The 13,164-nt window shown below is 23.9% G+C and overlaps 4 protein-coding genes across 4 annotated transcripts; 2 read left to right on the top strand and 2 right to left on the bottom strand.

Moving 5' to 3' along the window:
- Positions 1–57: 57 nt before the first annotated feature.
- LOC127291285 (tubulin epsilon and delta complex protein 1-like) lies at positions 58–1,943 on the bottom strand. Its single transcript, XM_051320345.1, has 5 exons — positions 1,765–1,943; positions 1,593–1,677; positions 980–1,194; positions 568–900; positions 58–494 (listed from the first exon to the last, which is right to left on the bottom strand). The coding sequence occupies exons 1-5, from the start codon at positions 1,879–1,881 to the stop codon at positions 162–164; spliced, it is 1,083 nt and encodes a 360-aa protein (XP_051176302.1). The 5' UTR covers positions 1,882–1,943; the 3' UTR covers positions 58–161.
- Positions 1,944–2,910: 967 nt separating this feature from the next.
- Positions 2,911–5,386, bottom strand: LOC127291290 (ninjurin-A-like). The gene is made up of 3 exons (XM_051320353.1): positions 4,949–5,386; positions 4,448–4,804; positions 2,911–3,385 (listed from the first exon to the last, which is right to left on the bottom strand). Exons 2-3 carry the CDS (start codon positions 4,775–4,777, stop codon positions 3,014–3,016), a joined length of 702 nt encoding a protein of 233 aa, XP_051176310.1. The 5' UTR covers positions 4,778–4,804; positions 4,949–5,386; the 3' UTR covers positions 2,911–3,013.
- A 1,278-nt stretch (positions 5,387–6,664) lies between these two features.
- LOC127291267 (uncharacterized) lies at positions 6,665–10,022 on the top strand. Its single transcript, XM_051320308.1, has 2 exons — positions 6,665–7,083; positions 7,889–10,022. Exons 1-2 carry the CDS (start codon positions 6,999–7,001, stop codon positions 9,775–9,777), a joined length of 1,974 nt encoding a protein of 657 aa, XP_051176265.1. The 5' UTR covers positions 6,665–6,998; the 3' UTR covers positions 9,778–10,022.
- Positions 10,023–10,160: 138 nt separating this feature from the next.
- On the top strand, positions 10,161–12,882 carry LOC127291273 (uncharacterized). Its single transcript, XM_051320320.1, has 2 exons — positions 10,161–10,462; positions 11,035–12,882. The coding sequence occupies exons 1-2, from the start codon at positions 10,345–10,347 to the stop codon at positions 12,549–12,551; spliced, it is 1,635 nt and encodes a 544-aa protein (XP_051176277.1). The 5' UTR covers positions 10,161–10,344; the 3' UTR covers positions 12,552–12,882.
- Positions 12,883–13,164: the final 282 nt, after the last annotated feature.

Genomic DNA, 13,164 nt, shown 5'->3' on the forward strand with positions numbered 1-13,164 from the left:
CAAAAAAAATATTCTTATTTCAAAATTCATAAGGTAAAAATTAAAAATTTTAAACAGTTATAAAAATAAAATTGTTTATTAAATTATTTAAAAATTATTTATCACATTTTTTTCGCAATGAAAATAATTCACCTTATTTGAAGTTTTCTATTTTTTTATCGTCAAACACGAACGCAATTTTGAATTAATTTCAACATTAATTTTAATTCTTTGATTAAATCTTTTTCATTTGTTTCAATTTCTTTTTCAGTTATCATTAAATCGTCATTTATTTGTTTAAACCAAATTTCAGCTTCGGTTGTTGAATTTTGAATTCGTAAAAAACGTGACGAACAATTTAACGTCACATCAAAAGTGGAAAAATTTTGTTGAAAATTTTGTATTTTCTTTTTTACTAAACAACGAAGACAGACGATAAATTTCATTAATTCTTGACGAAATTCTTCAGTGTACAGTGATTTTTGTGCTGACATTGATTCATCAATGACAGTTGTCTGAAAAAATATGTATATATTTATTTTAAAAATGATAAAAAAAAAGAAAATTAAAATGAAATATTATAAATACCATCCAGTCGTAAAAAATATTCTCTCGTTTAGACCATTTTGAATGTAAATCAATCAATTTTGCAATATTTTTTAAAGTTTCAACCGCCTCCTGATCCTGGGGATTTTTGTTATTCTTTGAAACGAGTCTCTTAATTAGAGACATTTCATAAACGGAAAGATGTGGTAAACCACTTGTATTTATACTTGCAGCATGAATTTTTGTCGTTAATCTCACTTTTTCCATTGATAATTCGGAAATTTCCTTTAAATTATGATTTAATTTTGAACAAATATGAACTATTGTTTTCATTTCATCTTCCAATGTGGAAGAATTTATTTCCTTTTGTGCTACCTGTGAAATTTTTTTTTTTTTTTTCAAAAAATTAGAAAATATTTCGATTTATAAACGAAATTGAAATAAATGCGCTTACTTGCAACGAAATTTGTGATGAACATTCCTGTCCCAGTGAACTATTTACAATATTTGATTTTACTTTTTTTTCCAATACATGAGTTGTCGCCAAAAGCCATCCAAGTGCCAAAAGTAATTCCCGACTATTATAAACATCAGTTTCGGGTATAAAATAAAATTCAAGTGCTGAATATTGAAGAAATGCAAAATTCAATTTTGTATTTGTAATTTTATCTGAAATTTTTTTTGTAAATAGTATTTATAATAAATAAATTTTTGTGAAATTTAATAAAATTAATAATTAATTTTTCTAACTTAAAGAAAAAAAGTTAAATATAATTTTAATTTTTAAAGCAAAAAATTTGTCAGCAGAATGTCTAAAAAAAATTTAATAGAATCGAAAAAATTATAGATATTATGCTATTTATTAATAACATGCGATTTTTTAAAACTATTTTTTAATTATTGAATTCTATTTTGTAGCAATGAATTCTATTTCGTAGCAAAAAATGAAATTGTCTTTTGAGGTTTTCGAATAATTTTGGCATTTCGCCGTTAATTTCTCAAAAAATTGAGGTTATATATATATATATTGACAAAAATATAGAGAAAAATAATAAAACTATAATTACCATATTCCTGAAATGAAACATATTTATTTTCTTCTAAAATTGCACAATTGCTGAGAATGTGTAAAACCGACCAGAATGCTTCGATCTATAAAAAAAAACAAAAATAATATAATTAAAAACAAAAAAATAACCTCAAAAAAAAAAGTTAATGAATGTAACATAATACGCTTACAGCTTCTTGAGAACTTTTATTGTATTTTGCCAATCGAAAATAATCCGGTTCCATAGAAATACCAGTTGAAAGAGTTAAATGTTTACATAAAAGTTCAATAACTGCTTTTGTATCCATTATTGTTTTTGTTGTTAAAGCTTATATATATCACTTCGTTTTCTGAGGCGCGCATGCGCAAATAACACGTGGTTTTACGAACCACGTGGTTTTAAATTTCAAATATACTTGAATCAAAATTTAACTTTAAAATTTTTTAATTACATGAAAATTTAAAATTATATTATTATAATTATTTAAATTATTAGAATTACAGTACGTAATTTTTTTTTTAATTTTAATAACTAAAATATTGTTTACAAAAGTTTTAATATAATTTAGTAATAATGAAAACACAGAATTCATGAATTTTATTTATTTGAAAAAATGAGTATAAAAAAGTAGATATAATAATTAAACATTATTATTATTATTATTAACCTAATTCGGAATCAATAACAATAAATCACTGTTACTATTATTTTTCGAAAAGTTAATTAATTACGTTAATTAGAACTGATTTTCTTTTCTTAATTATGACTAATATTAATTTTATTCAGGCTAATTAGAGTTAATTAAGACGTTATTAAATTTATTTATTTAAATTAATTATTAGCGATATTTACTCTCACTGTATATAAAGCAATATAGTATTCGTGCATTCTAATTACAATCTTGAAAATTTATTTACTTAAAAATAAAAATTAATGGCACCTGTTATTAAAACTTAAATAAAAACTTAATTAAATTCAATAAAAGTACATTGGGCAATTTTTTTTTTGTATTAATAATTAAAATGATTTGTAATTATAATTATTAAGTAATATATTGAGCAATGGAGATTCAAGATAATTTCATTGTCTAATAGTATTTTTTATATAAATATTCAAAATTAAATTATTTTAATTAATTTTTAAAAAAGAAATTAATAATTTATTAATTATCAAAAACAATTAATTTTAAAAAAAATTGTTATTAAAAAAAAACTATTGTAAAATTATCTATTGTAAAAAATTAATTATTGCAAACAATAATTTATTGCGTAAAAATTAATTATATATTAATTAAATATTAATTACATATATAATTTTTATTTACTATAAATTATTGTAATTTTTTTTTTCATCAAATATTCAATTGTCATGGAAAAAATTTGATTATTTATTAATTATATATATATTGTTTTTGTATAAAATATCTAATAATTTAAACATTAGGTATTGATTGATGGCTGTTCAATTGAATCAACAACGCCAAATGATGAAATAAAAACATTAAGAACGGTAACGGAGAAAATTCCAATAATTGTCCAATTACTTGCTCGATTTGCTTTACACATTTCAGAATCGACTTTAACATTATATCGACTATTCCAAATTAGGCCAATTCCAATGGCAACTTGTAAAATAAGACTCATTCCAATCATTGCCAATGATGGATAATAATAAGGATGATTTCCACTACTTTGTAAAACATAACGAAATTGATTTGCATTCGCTGATATTAGAGCAAGATCCATCATACCCTGGGCAATTGTTTTTTTTTGTTGATAAACATTCACATCCGGCGTTGGAGTATCGCCTGGCTGAAAAAAAATTTTTTTTTTTCAACAATTATTTATTATTATAGTTTAATTATTTTTTTCTATGGAATTATTTTAATTACAATAAAAATAATAATAATAATAATAAAAATTTTCAATTATTTAATTATTTTAATTAATTACTTTAAGTATTTATTAGTTTTTACAATTTTTTTTTATTTTTAACGTTAAATAATTGAGACTAATTTTAGTTGTTTGTTATTTACAAAATAGAGTTATTTATATACAGCAGTGTATAAACAGTAGACATTGATCAGGGTTCTTTGCCCCTGTACAACGTCTATTCGTTCAATATTTAAGTAGAGTTGTCTGTAAACAGGCGCTTCGAGGAAATGTTTTTCTTTCAATTAAGTGTACAATTATTTAATGCAAAAAGAAATTTTGCTAACATTATTGATAATAATATAATTATAATTTAATTATAATAATAATAATAATAATAATAATAATAATAATAATATAATATAAATAAAATATAAAAATAAAAAAATAATATAATTACCATTATTATTATTATTATTATTAATTAAATTTAACTTGAAAAACTAGTTAAATTTGAATTTCCCGCTCTTAGTCGAGGCGGGAAATTCAAATAAAATTTACAATTCTCGTTTAGTACAGTTGAAATCAATTAATAAAAATGTTTTTCCGACATATTTTAAAAAGAAAAATAATTTTACAATCAAAAATTCGTATAAATTTAAATTTCCCGCTCTCTATCGAGGCGGGAAATTTTAAATCAAATTTAAAATTCTCCATTACTTGGTAAAATGAGTTAATAAAAATGTTTTTATACCCAAATTTTAGAAAGAAAACTAATTTTAGAATAAAAAAAATTCTTTTAAATTTGAATTTCCCGCTCTTCGTCGAGGCGGGAAATTTAAATCAAATTTAAAATTCTCGTTTTGAACTGTTAAAATCAATTGAAAAATTATTTTTTTTTCACACTGTATTTTAGAAAGAAAAAAATAAATAAAAGTTAACAGACATTGGTTTATATTATTATTATTAAATAGAAAGAAAAAGAAATTGCAAAATTAATACCAAATATCCGGGAATAAAACCAGGATAATGTGGTTGTGGCGTTGGCGGATATGATGGAAAGTTTTTCGGCGGTTTATTTTTTGGTCGTTCTGGCAAAAAACCGTCATCGATGCCTCGGTCATTGGGTCCATAGTCCAAAGGCTTCTCCTCCGGCTCAAGGTCATCGATCTCAGGGCCGTAATTTGGTTTGGGATTATTTACATTATCAGTCTCCAAAAGACGTTCCGTTTTTTTAAAACCTGACTCCTCATTTATTTTTTTTCCCCTCGAAAATTCGTCCATATAAATAATTAATTCGTCCTCAGATTCAATTTTTCCGTTACATGACATTTTATTCTTTTCAAAAATATAATTTTTCTGCAAAAATTTACAAAATTTTTTTTTTTTTTGGGAAAAAGAATTAAATTAAAATTCTTAAATATTTCCTTCGAAAATTTGTATTTGAAAATAAAAATTTTTAAAAATTTATACAAATTTTTTTTTGGTAAAATTTTTGTTTACCTTTTTTGTTTTAAATATCAGTCTTTTTTGTTCTTTCACTTTATGTTTTCTATTTTATAAATAATATACTTTTCAGTCTTGATAATTCGTTTTTATTTAGTATATGATAATTAAAAATCTTCTTTGTTTTCTTTTCCGTCTTATTTTTTTTCTTTCTTTTTTGTTTATCACAAAGGAAGTTTGTTCTAAATGAATCACACACACACAGAAACACACGATTTCACCACTTTCAACTATGGCACTTTTAAAAATTTCACATTTTTTTTTCTTGAATTTTTTTTTGTGAAAATTTTTTCAAATCATTTGTCAATGATTTTCTTTTTTAAAGAACAGGTGTTCTTGCCATGTGATGATTTCAGCGGGAATTTTTCAGCTCTGACCCATCAACCATAGAGTGAACCATGACACTGTTTCATATATAAATATATATATATATACACTTAAGATGACTGAAAGTTTGCTTCTGCGTTCTCTGTGGTCAGCCCCTGATTCACTATCGCTCTTTTCCGTTTGCATTTCTGCGGCATGCGTTTAAACAAAATTTTATTTACTAAATAAGTGGAAAAATAATAAGAAAATTTATTTACCATTAAATTTTTTCTTTTTAGGAGAATTTAATTTTATTAATTTAAATTTTCTTTTATTAAATAAGAAAAACTTTTGTCAAATTATACTAACTGGAAAATATGTTGAAAAATAATTTTTTTTTTTTTTGAAAGAATGTTTTCCTGGAAAAAGGAAAAAAAATTTTAAAACCAACTTAAATAATTTCCCTCTCATTTATTTCATTAACTACTATTTTTTTAAGTAAAAAATACGTTTTTCAAATCATACTAACTGGGAAATATACTAAAAAATTTTGATGAAAGTAGGTATTATATAAAAATATTTGAAATTTTATGAAAATAAAAAAAATTTAATTAAAAAAAAAAAAAGAAATTTTAAATTTGCAACTGTAAATAATTTTCCGATAGAAATAATAACTGAAGGTCAATTATAAAATATATATGATTTATAGAGACAATGAAAACGATGACAAAGACTTATGGAAAATATATAATAATTATTAAGAAGAATTGTGAAATCATTTATTATAATTTTATATGATTTGCATATTTCCCAGAGTTCTTAACATAGTTAACATAATTATTATTCTTTTAATACAGTATTTTAGAAAATTTATTTAAATTTCGATATTTTGCATTTTTTATTTTATGAAAATTATTATTTATTATTTCAATTATTACTTTTATTGAATAAAATTTTTGGTTTCCTAAACATTATTTTTCGTCAAACAAAATTTTAGAATCTTCATCAACGAAATATTGAAGGAAAAGTGAGTTCATTATAATTAAATTCTTTTTATCATATATTTTGGGATAAAATGATTTTTTTTTTTTGCAAATTTTATGAATATAAATAACTTATTGTTCGTTTTTGTTCCTGAACTAAATTTAATAGATTAGAAATCATTATCAAGATGAAGATAAGTATGAAAATTGAAGGTCTCAAAATAATTTTGAGTAACTGCAAATGACAAATACATTACCAGTCAACTATCTAGTCATTAGTACTTACTGAAGTAAATTAATTAATATTTAAAAAAAAAATTACTATATACCTGTAACCGATCAAAATTTATATGTTAATAAAAAAAAATAAGTGAAATTAAAATTCGTCAGAATATACTTAATTAAAACTTAATTAACACTTAAAGTTAATTTTTTCAAAATACAAAATTACATATTGTAAACATTAAAAAAATTGTCCTAATCAATTAAATCTACTTATTCAATTGAAAATTAGATAAAAAAAAATCGTGTGTTCTGACCAAGAACTGTCACATTTTATATTATGTTATAAAAACCAGTTTCACTGGCTTATGGTTATTCATTGATTTATGGGAACACTCTCAATAAATTTATATTTAAACATGCAGTACATTTTCTACATACGCAAATAATTTATTTTGTTAAAATTATTGTAAATTATTTAAATTTAAAAATTAATTTTCGAAAAAAAGAACAAAATTTTGAGTAAAAAAAGAACAATGGATTTTCCAAAAAGTGATTCAAAAATTAAAGTTCAAAATACAAATATTCATTCTTATTTGAAGTATGCAGCTGCTACTAGTGGTAAGTAAACAAAATTATTATCATGAAAAGCAAGTGAATTAAAAAAAAAAATTCTTTTAATTTTTTCTTTAAAAATAAAATTTTTTTCACAATATTGTATATTTAATTACAAAAAAAAATCAAGAATAATTTTTTAATTGCTTTTACATTACATAAATTGAATTTTGCGAATTTTTAATTTACTTCATCGAAATCATTTTATAATTAATATTGAAAATTGTCTTTTTAGTTTTTCAAAAAAACCCTTTTTTTCGTTGATTAACACTGGAAGAATAATGTATTAATTATTACCAAATAAATATTTAGTAATTAATATTGAAAATTGTCTTTTTAGTTTTTCAATAAAATCTTTTTTTTCGTTGATTAACACTGGAAGAATAATGTATTATTTATTACCAAATAAATATTTAGTAATTAATATTGAAAATTGTCTTTTTAGTTTTTCAAAGAAACCCTTTTTTTCGTTGATTAACACTCGAAGAATAATGTATTAATTATTACCAAATGAATATTTAGTAAGTAATATTGAAAATTGTCTTTTCAGTTTTTCAAAAAAACCCTTTTTTTCGTTGATTAACACTGGAATAATAATGTATTAATAATTATTTAATAACAAATTAATATTTACTGATAATTATTCAAGTAACCGATTATTAAAATAAATTTATTTTCACTGTACAAAATAAAAAGTGTAATATGTTCAAAAATTTATTATTTATAATTTATTAATTATTCATTATTTTTAAAAAAATAGTTTTAATTTTAAAAAGTTAAAAAAAACAACTAAAAGAAAAAAATTTTACAGTGTCAATAACAACAATGGGATTGGGAATGATTTTCTCCTGGACGTCACCATCGCTACCTCATCTGACAAGTTCAGCGTCCACTTACCCAGTGTCAGAAATTCAAGGAGCATTGATAGCATCAATAGTTGGTTGTGGAACAATTTCTGGATTTTTAATTAATCCCATTTTAATAAATAAATTGGGATCAAAACGTACACTATTATTTTTATCAGCACCTGAAATTTTATCATGGTGTATAATTTATTTTTGTAGAAATTGGCTTCTTCTTTGTTTGGCAAGAATTATTGGTGGATTTGGATATGGTGCCGGTTTATGTTCAACTGCTATTTATCTCTCGGAAATTGGTGACAAAAGAACGAGAGGAATTTTTCTCACCCTCATTAAAATGTCAATTAATATTGGAATTTTTATTTCAATGTTTCTTGGCGCTTTTTTGTCATACAATACAATGAATTTGGTTTTAATGACAATACCAATTGTCTTTGTTGTCACGTTTTATTCAATGCCTGACGTGAAAGAATTTAAGGATGAAAATGATTTTACAAAAATGAAGGATGATTTTAAGGAATGTGAAAATAGTTCTAGGGGGAATTTAAAAAAAATTTGTAACCCAAAAAAAGATTTAGCAGATTTTGGTCAAAGTCGAAATGGTTTAAAGAAACATCCAAATGGTTTTAAAGAAAATACAGATGGTTCCAAGAATAATTCGAAAGAATTTCACGAACTTTCCGTAGAATTAAAGAATGATTCGAATGGTTTTAAAAAATTTGATAGTAGGGAAAATCATCAAAATAATTTTACAGAAATAGATAACGAGGCTAATGCATCTGGATGTAAAAGTTCCAATGTTCTAAAAACTACAAATTCTACAGAGGACGTAAATACACCCAATGAAATTTTACAAGAAATCAAAAACAAGGACAATAAAGTCATGGATGTTGTTAAGGAGGATACTGTGATTGTTCTACAAAACAATACAATAGTTCTTGTCAATGATGATACAGTGGACGTCATCGAATCGAGGACAATTGATTTCCTCAATGAAAATATAAGCTGTCTTAATGAAAATTTACCAACAAATTTCGAATACACCCAAATGTCTCCAAAGGAAAAAAGAAACGAAGATGCAGCAACAGAGAATGGATCTAAAATTGAAACATTTGAAGAGGAAATATTACACTTACTGGACTCATCATCATCATCATCATCAAAAAGAAAATCATCGAAAAATATTTGGTGGAAGCTTTTCTTTCTCAAAAACAATAGAAATGCTTTGTTAATCATCATTGTTGCTTCCTTAACCGATATATTTTCAGGACACATGGCAATCGTTACCTATACACAACAAATTTTTCAATACAGTGGCGCATCTCTAAAACCAGAATATGCAGCCCTAATTCTAGCAGTTTTAAAAATAATTGCATCTTTAATTTCTACTATAGTGGTTGAAAATGTTGGTAGACGAAATTTATTTCTCACAACTGGTATTTTAGCTGGTCTATCACAAGGATTGGTGGGATTATTTTTCTTTTTAAAATTCTATCTAAAAATGGAAATCCCTAAAATTAGTTGGTTACCACTTTTGGGTGTATCAATGTACGAAGTTATTGGCAGTGTTGGACTAAGTAGTCTCTACTATGTCTATCAAGGTGAACTCTTTTCAGATGAGGTGAAAGGTTTAGGTGTCACATTAACAAACATTTCCTACGAAGTTATAACATTTTTTATAAAATTATATTTTCAAATTGTCATCGACACTATTGGAATTTATTCCGTTTTCTTTGGATTTGGAATCTGTTGTATTATTGGATCATGTTTAGTCTTTTGGATATCACCTGAAACAAAAGGTAAGAGCAAGGAGGAAATTCAAATTCTGTTGTCCAGTTAATATCAATTATAAATTCCAAAGTGGATCTCAAATTGTACTAATTTAAATTCTTTAATATAAATATTACAATTAAAAATTAAAATATTGTATCTAAAAATTAAAAATTTCAATTTTACTTCCTATAAAATCGGAGTCAAAAATCAAATTTTTTTTTTTTTATTAAAGTGTAAAGTGTAAGTGTCGGGACAATGAATTCTCTGTAATTCAAAATAATAGAAAAAAACTGGTTTTTCTATATAATATTTACATTAGTAATAATACTGTAATTATCGGTGCAATTTGACTTTGTAATTATTTATATAAGAAGAAGAGGAAGCCTTACCAACTTGCGCAAAGGCTAAAAACAACTCTTGAATAGTTGTATTGGCAACCATTCAACGTTCGTAAACTGCATACGACACTTGATAAGGTTTGTCGACACATGACATACTTCAATAAAAATTGAAATCCCATGCAATATAAATTTTACAATTTCCTCAATAATCATGTTCAGTCTTCCTTTAATTAAATACAATGTCTGACATATGCTACAGAAAACGCTAAAAAGAAAAAAAAAATTCTCAAATCATGGATTTCATAAATGTTATAAATTATCAAAAAAATAATCCATTTCGTTTTAAAGTCAAAAATCGAAAAAATAGCGTTAATATTAATTTGTGTTACAAGTATGCTGCTGCTATCAGCGGTGAGTATTTTTATTTATATATTTTTTTCTCTCCCCGTAGTTATAGATTAGAATGATAAAATTTATATTCCAGTGATTATTTTGTTAAAATTTTTTATTTATTTTCTATATTTTAGAAATATTTTAAAAATAATTCTATATTTTAGAAATATTCTAAAAATAATTCTATATTGTAGAAATTAAAAAAGAAATTACAAAAGTAATCGAAAATTGTTTATAATTAATAAATTGTCTTTTCCATTTTTCAAAGAAAAACCCTTTTTCTGCTTTTTTAACTTTTAGACTGCTGGAAAGCCATTGTAGTGATTTTAACGTTTAGCAACAAAGTTTTTTAAATCTAAATCTTAAAAATTTGGGAAAATTTTCTATATTAATTTTTATTCTTTTTTGCCAGCAGTTTAAAGATTAAAATTATCAAAATGTCTTTTCAATTTTTCAAAGAAAACCTTTTTTCGTATTTTAAAATTATCAAAATTATTTAGTCTTTTTTGAAAATTATTTTTTTCTGTACGTTCATCTTCGATTTCTGCATTTCCTCTTGATGTGAGCAAAAAAATTGAAAATTTTTACAGCATCCACAACAGTAGCCGGATACGGAATGATAATATCCTGGACGTCACCAGCCTTACCACATTTGTTGAGTACTAAATCAACATTTCCAGTAACTGAGATGCAAGGTTCATGGGTAGCCTCTCTTCTTAGTTTTGGAATAATAATCGGTTACATACTCAATCCTTTTCTAATCGACACAATTGGATCAAAAAGAACACTTCTATTTCTAGCTGTACCACAAATAATATCCTGTCTTTTAATTTACTTTGGACAAAATTGGATTGTACTTTGTGTGGCAAGAATTATCGGTGGCATTGGCTATGGCGGTGGTTTATGTTCAACGGCAATTTATGTCTCACAAATTGGCGATGAAAATAATCGTGGATTTTTTTTGACATTTGTCAAAATGTTCTTTAATATCGGTGTATTTGTTACTATGATTTTTGGTGCATTTCTTCAATATAATATTATGAATCTTGCTATATTGGGAATTCCTCTATTTTTTGTGATAACATTTTTTTTTATGCCCAACACTGATCAATTTTGTGAGAAAGGCGAATATGTACAGGAAAAATTAACGGACAATGATAATAATGAAGGACAAATTGATGCTTTTAAAATACACAATTGTTTTGATGGAAATTTAAAAGATTCTACTGTTGCTAAAAATTTAAATGACATTAAAAATAGTGCTGAAAATTCTAAAAGTATTAAAAATATAACAAATGGAGATAAAAACAAAGAAATTCCTCATCATGTGCTTTTAAATGCAAATGACATTCTTAAAATTTCAATGAATAATGAAAACAATGAGAATACAAATCAAAATTCCACAAATAAAATTAAATCAAAATCACAAAAAAATAATTGGTACAAATTATTTGTTCAAAAAAATAATCGAAGAGCTCTGATAATAATTGTAAGTGCTTCATTAACGGAAATATTATCAGGACACATGGCAATAGTTTCTTTTGCACAACAAATTTTTGAATACAGTAGCGGATTTTTAAGAGCTGAATATGCAGCCTTAATACTGTCGGGTCTCAAAATTGGTGCATCATTTTTTTCAACGCTTGTTGTAGAAAAATTTGAAAGAAGACATATATTTTTGATAACGGGACTTTTGGCAAGTTTATCACAAGCATCAGTTGGTGTATTCTTTTTTTTAAAATTATACATGAATATGGATGTTTCTTCAATAACATGGTTACCACTTGTTGGTGTATCAGCCTATGAGGTTGTTGGTAGCATTGGAATGAGTAGTTTATATTATGTCTATCAGGGTGAATTATTTGCCAATGAAATAAAAGGTCAAGGTGTTACATGTACAAATATTACATATGAGATTATTACATTTTTGGTGAAATTAAATTTTCAATTAATTATCGACGCCGTTGGTATTTATTCAGTATTTTGGGCATTTAGTTGTTGTTGTGCTATTGGATCGTGTGTTACTTATTGGATAACACCTGAAACAAAAGGCAAGAGCAGAAGAGAGATTCAAAAATTATTAGGAGATAAGTCGGAAAATTTTTAAATTGAAATTTTTACGTTTTTTTTAAGCTTTTAATATTTGGCATTTATTTTTGGTTATTTTTTTTTTTAATTTACTCCAATTTTTATTATTTTATGGATTTTTATCTAAAATATTTTTTTTCGTTTATGCAAATTTTTTAATTTTGTATTTTTTTTTTTAATGCTCCTTTCTCTCGTAGTATAAATTTTTTCTTTCCTGTTATTAAATTTGTTATTTAATATTTGTTTTGTTGAATTTTACGTTACTCTTATCAGTATTTTAAGTTACTTGTATGTCAATTTAATTGTTGTGTATGTACATTTAATAGAATATAGAAAAAAAGTGAAATTTTTTTTTAGCTGCTTTAATTATTTTTTTATTTATTAAATTCTTTTATGAAATACGTCAAATTATTGTCAGATATATATATATATATATAAATTATTTGTATCCGGATAAACGACATTGACAAGTAATAATTTTGTCATTTATTGCATACTTTTAATATATAGAATCTTTTAATTATTCTATTTTTTTTAACTTGATTTTATGGAAACGAATCAATTAAATTTTTAATAACTCTCAGGAAACAATAATTCAAGCTGTTTTTTTTTATTATTTTTAATTTCCATTT

This window comes from Leptopilina boulardi, unplaced genomic scaffold (genome assembly GCF_019393585.1).
Source record: "Leptopilina boulardi isolate dan_hultmark-lab unplaced genomic scaffold, ZJU_Lbou_2.1 LbouV2_130, whole genome shotgun sequence".
In the NCBI taxonomy this organism is placed as follows: domain Eukaryota; kingdom Metazoa; phylum Arthropoda; class Insecta; order Hymenoptera; family Figitidae; genus Leptopilina; species Leptopilina boulardi.

What these genes read in the sequence shown, in the direction of transcription:
- LOC127291285 (XM_051320345.1), bottom strand. Translation starts at nt 1,881, where the DNA reads ATGGATACAAAAGCAGTTATTGAACTTTTATGTAAACATTTAACTCTT. An exon ending in TGTTTCATTTCAGGAATATG is followed by an intron (nt 1,195 to 1,592) that starts GTAATTATAGTT and finishes AAAAAATTTCAG; the next exon opens with ATAAAATTACAAATACAAAA. An exon ending in ATATTTTTTACGACTGGATG is followed by an intron (nt 495 to 567) that starts GTATTTATAATA and finishes ATATTTTTTCAG; the next exon opens with ACAACTGTCATTGATGAATC.
- LOC127291290 (XM_051320353.1), bottom strand. Translation starts at nt 4,777, where the DNA reads ATGTCATGTAACGGAAAAATTGAATCTGAGGACGAATTAATTATTTAT. An exon ending in GTTTTATTCCCGGATATTTG is followed by an intron (nt 3,386 to 4,447) that starts GTATTAATTTTG and finishes ATTTTTTTTCAG; the next exon opens with CCAGGCGATACTCCAACGCC.
- LOC127291267 (XM_051320308.1), top strand. Translation starts at nt 6,999, where the DNA reads ATGGATTTTCCAAAAAGTGATTCAAAAATTAAAGTTCAAAATACAAAT. An exon ending in GTATGCAGCTGCTACTAGTG is followed by an intron (nt 7,084 to 7,888) that starts GTAAGTAAACAA and finishes AAAATTTTACAG; the next exon opens with TGTCAATAACAACAATGGGA.
- LOC127291273 (XM_051320320.1), top strand. Translation starts at nt 10,345, where the DNA reads ATGGATTTCATAAATGTTATAAATTATCAAAAAAATAATCCATTTCGT. An exon ending in GTATGCTGCTGCTATCAGCG is followed by an intron (nt 10,463 to 11,034) that starts GTGAGTATTTTT and finishes AAATTTTTACAG; the next exon opens with CATCCACAACAGTAGCCGGA.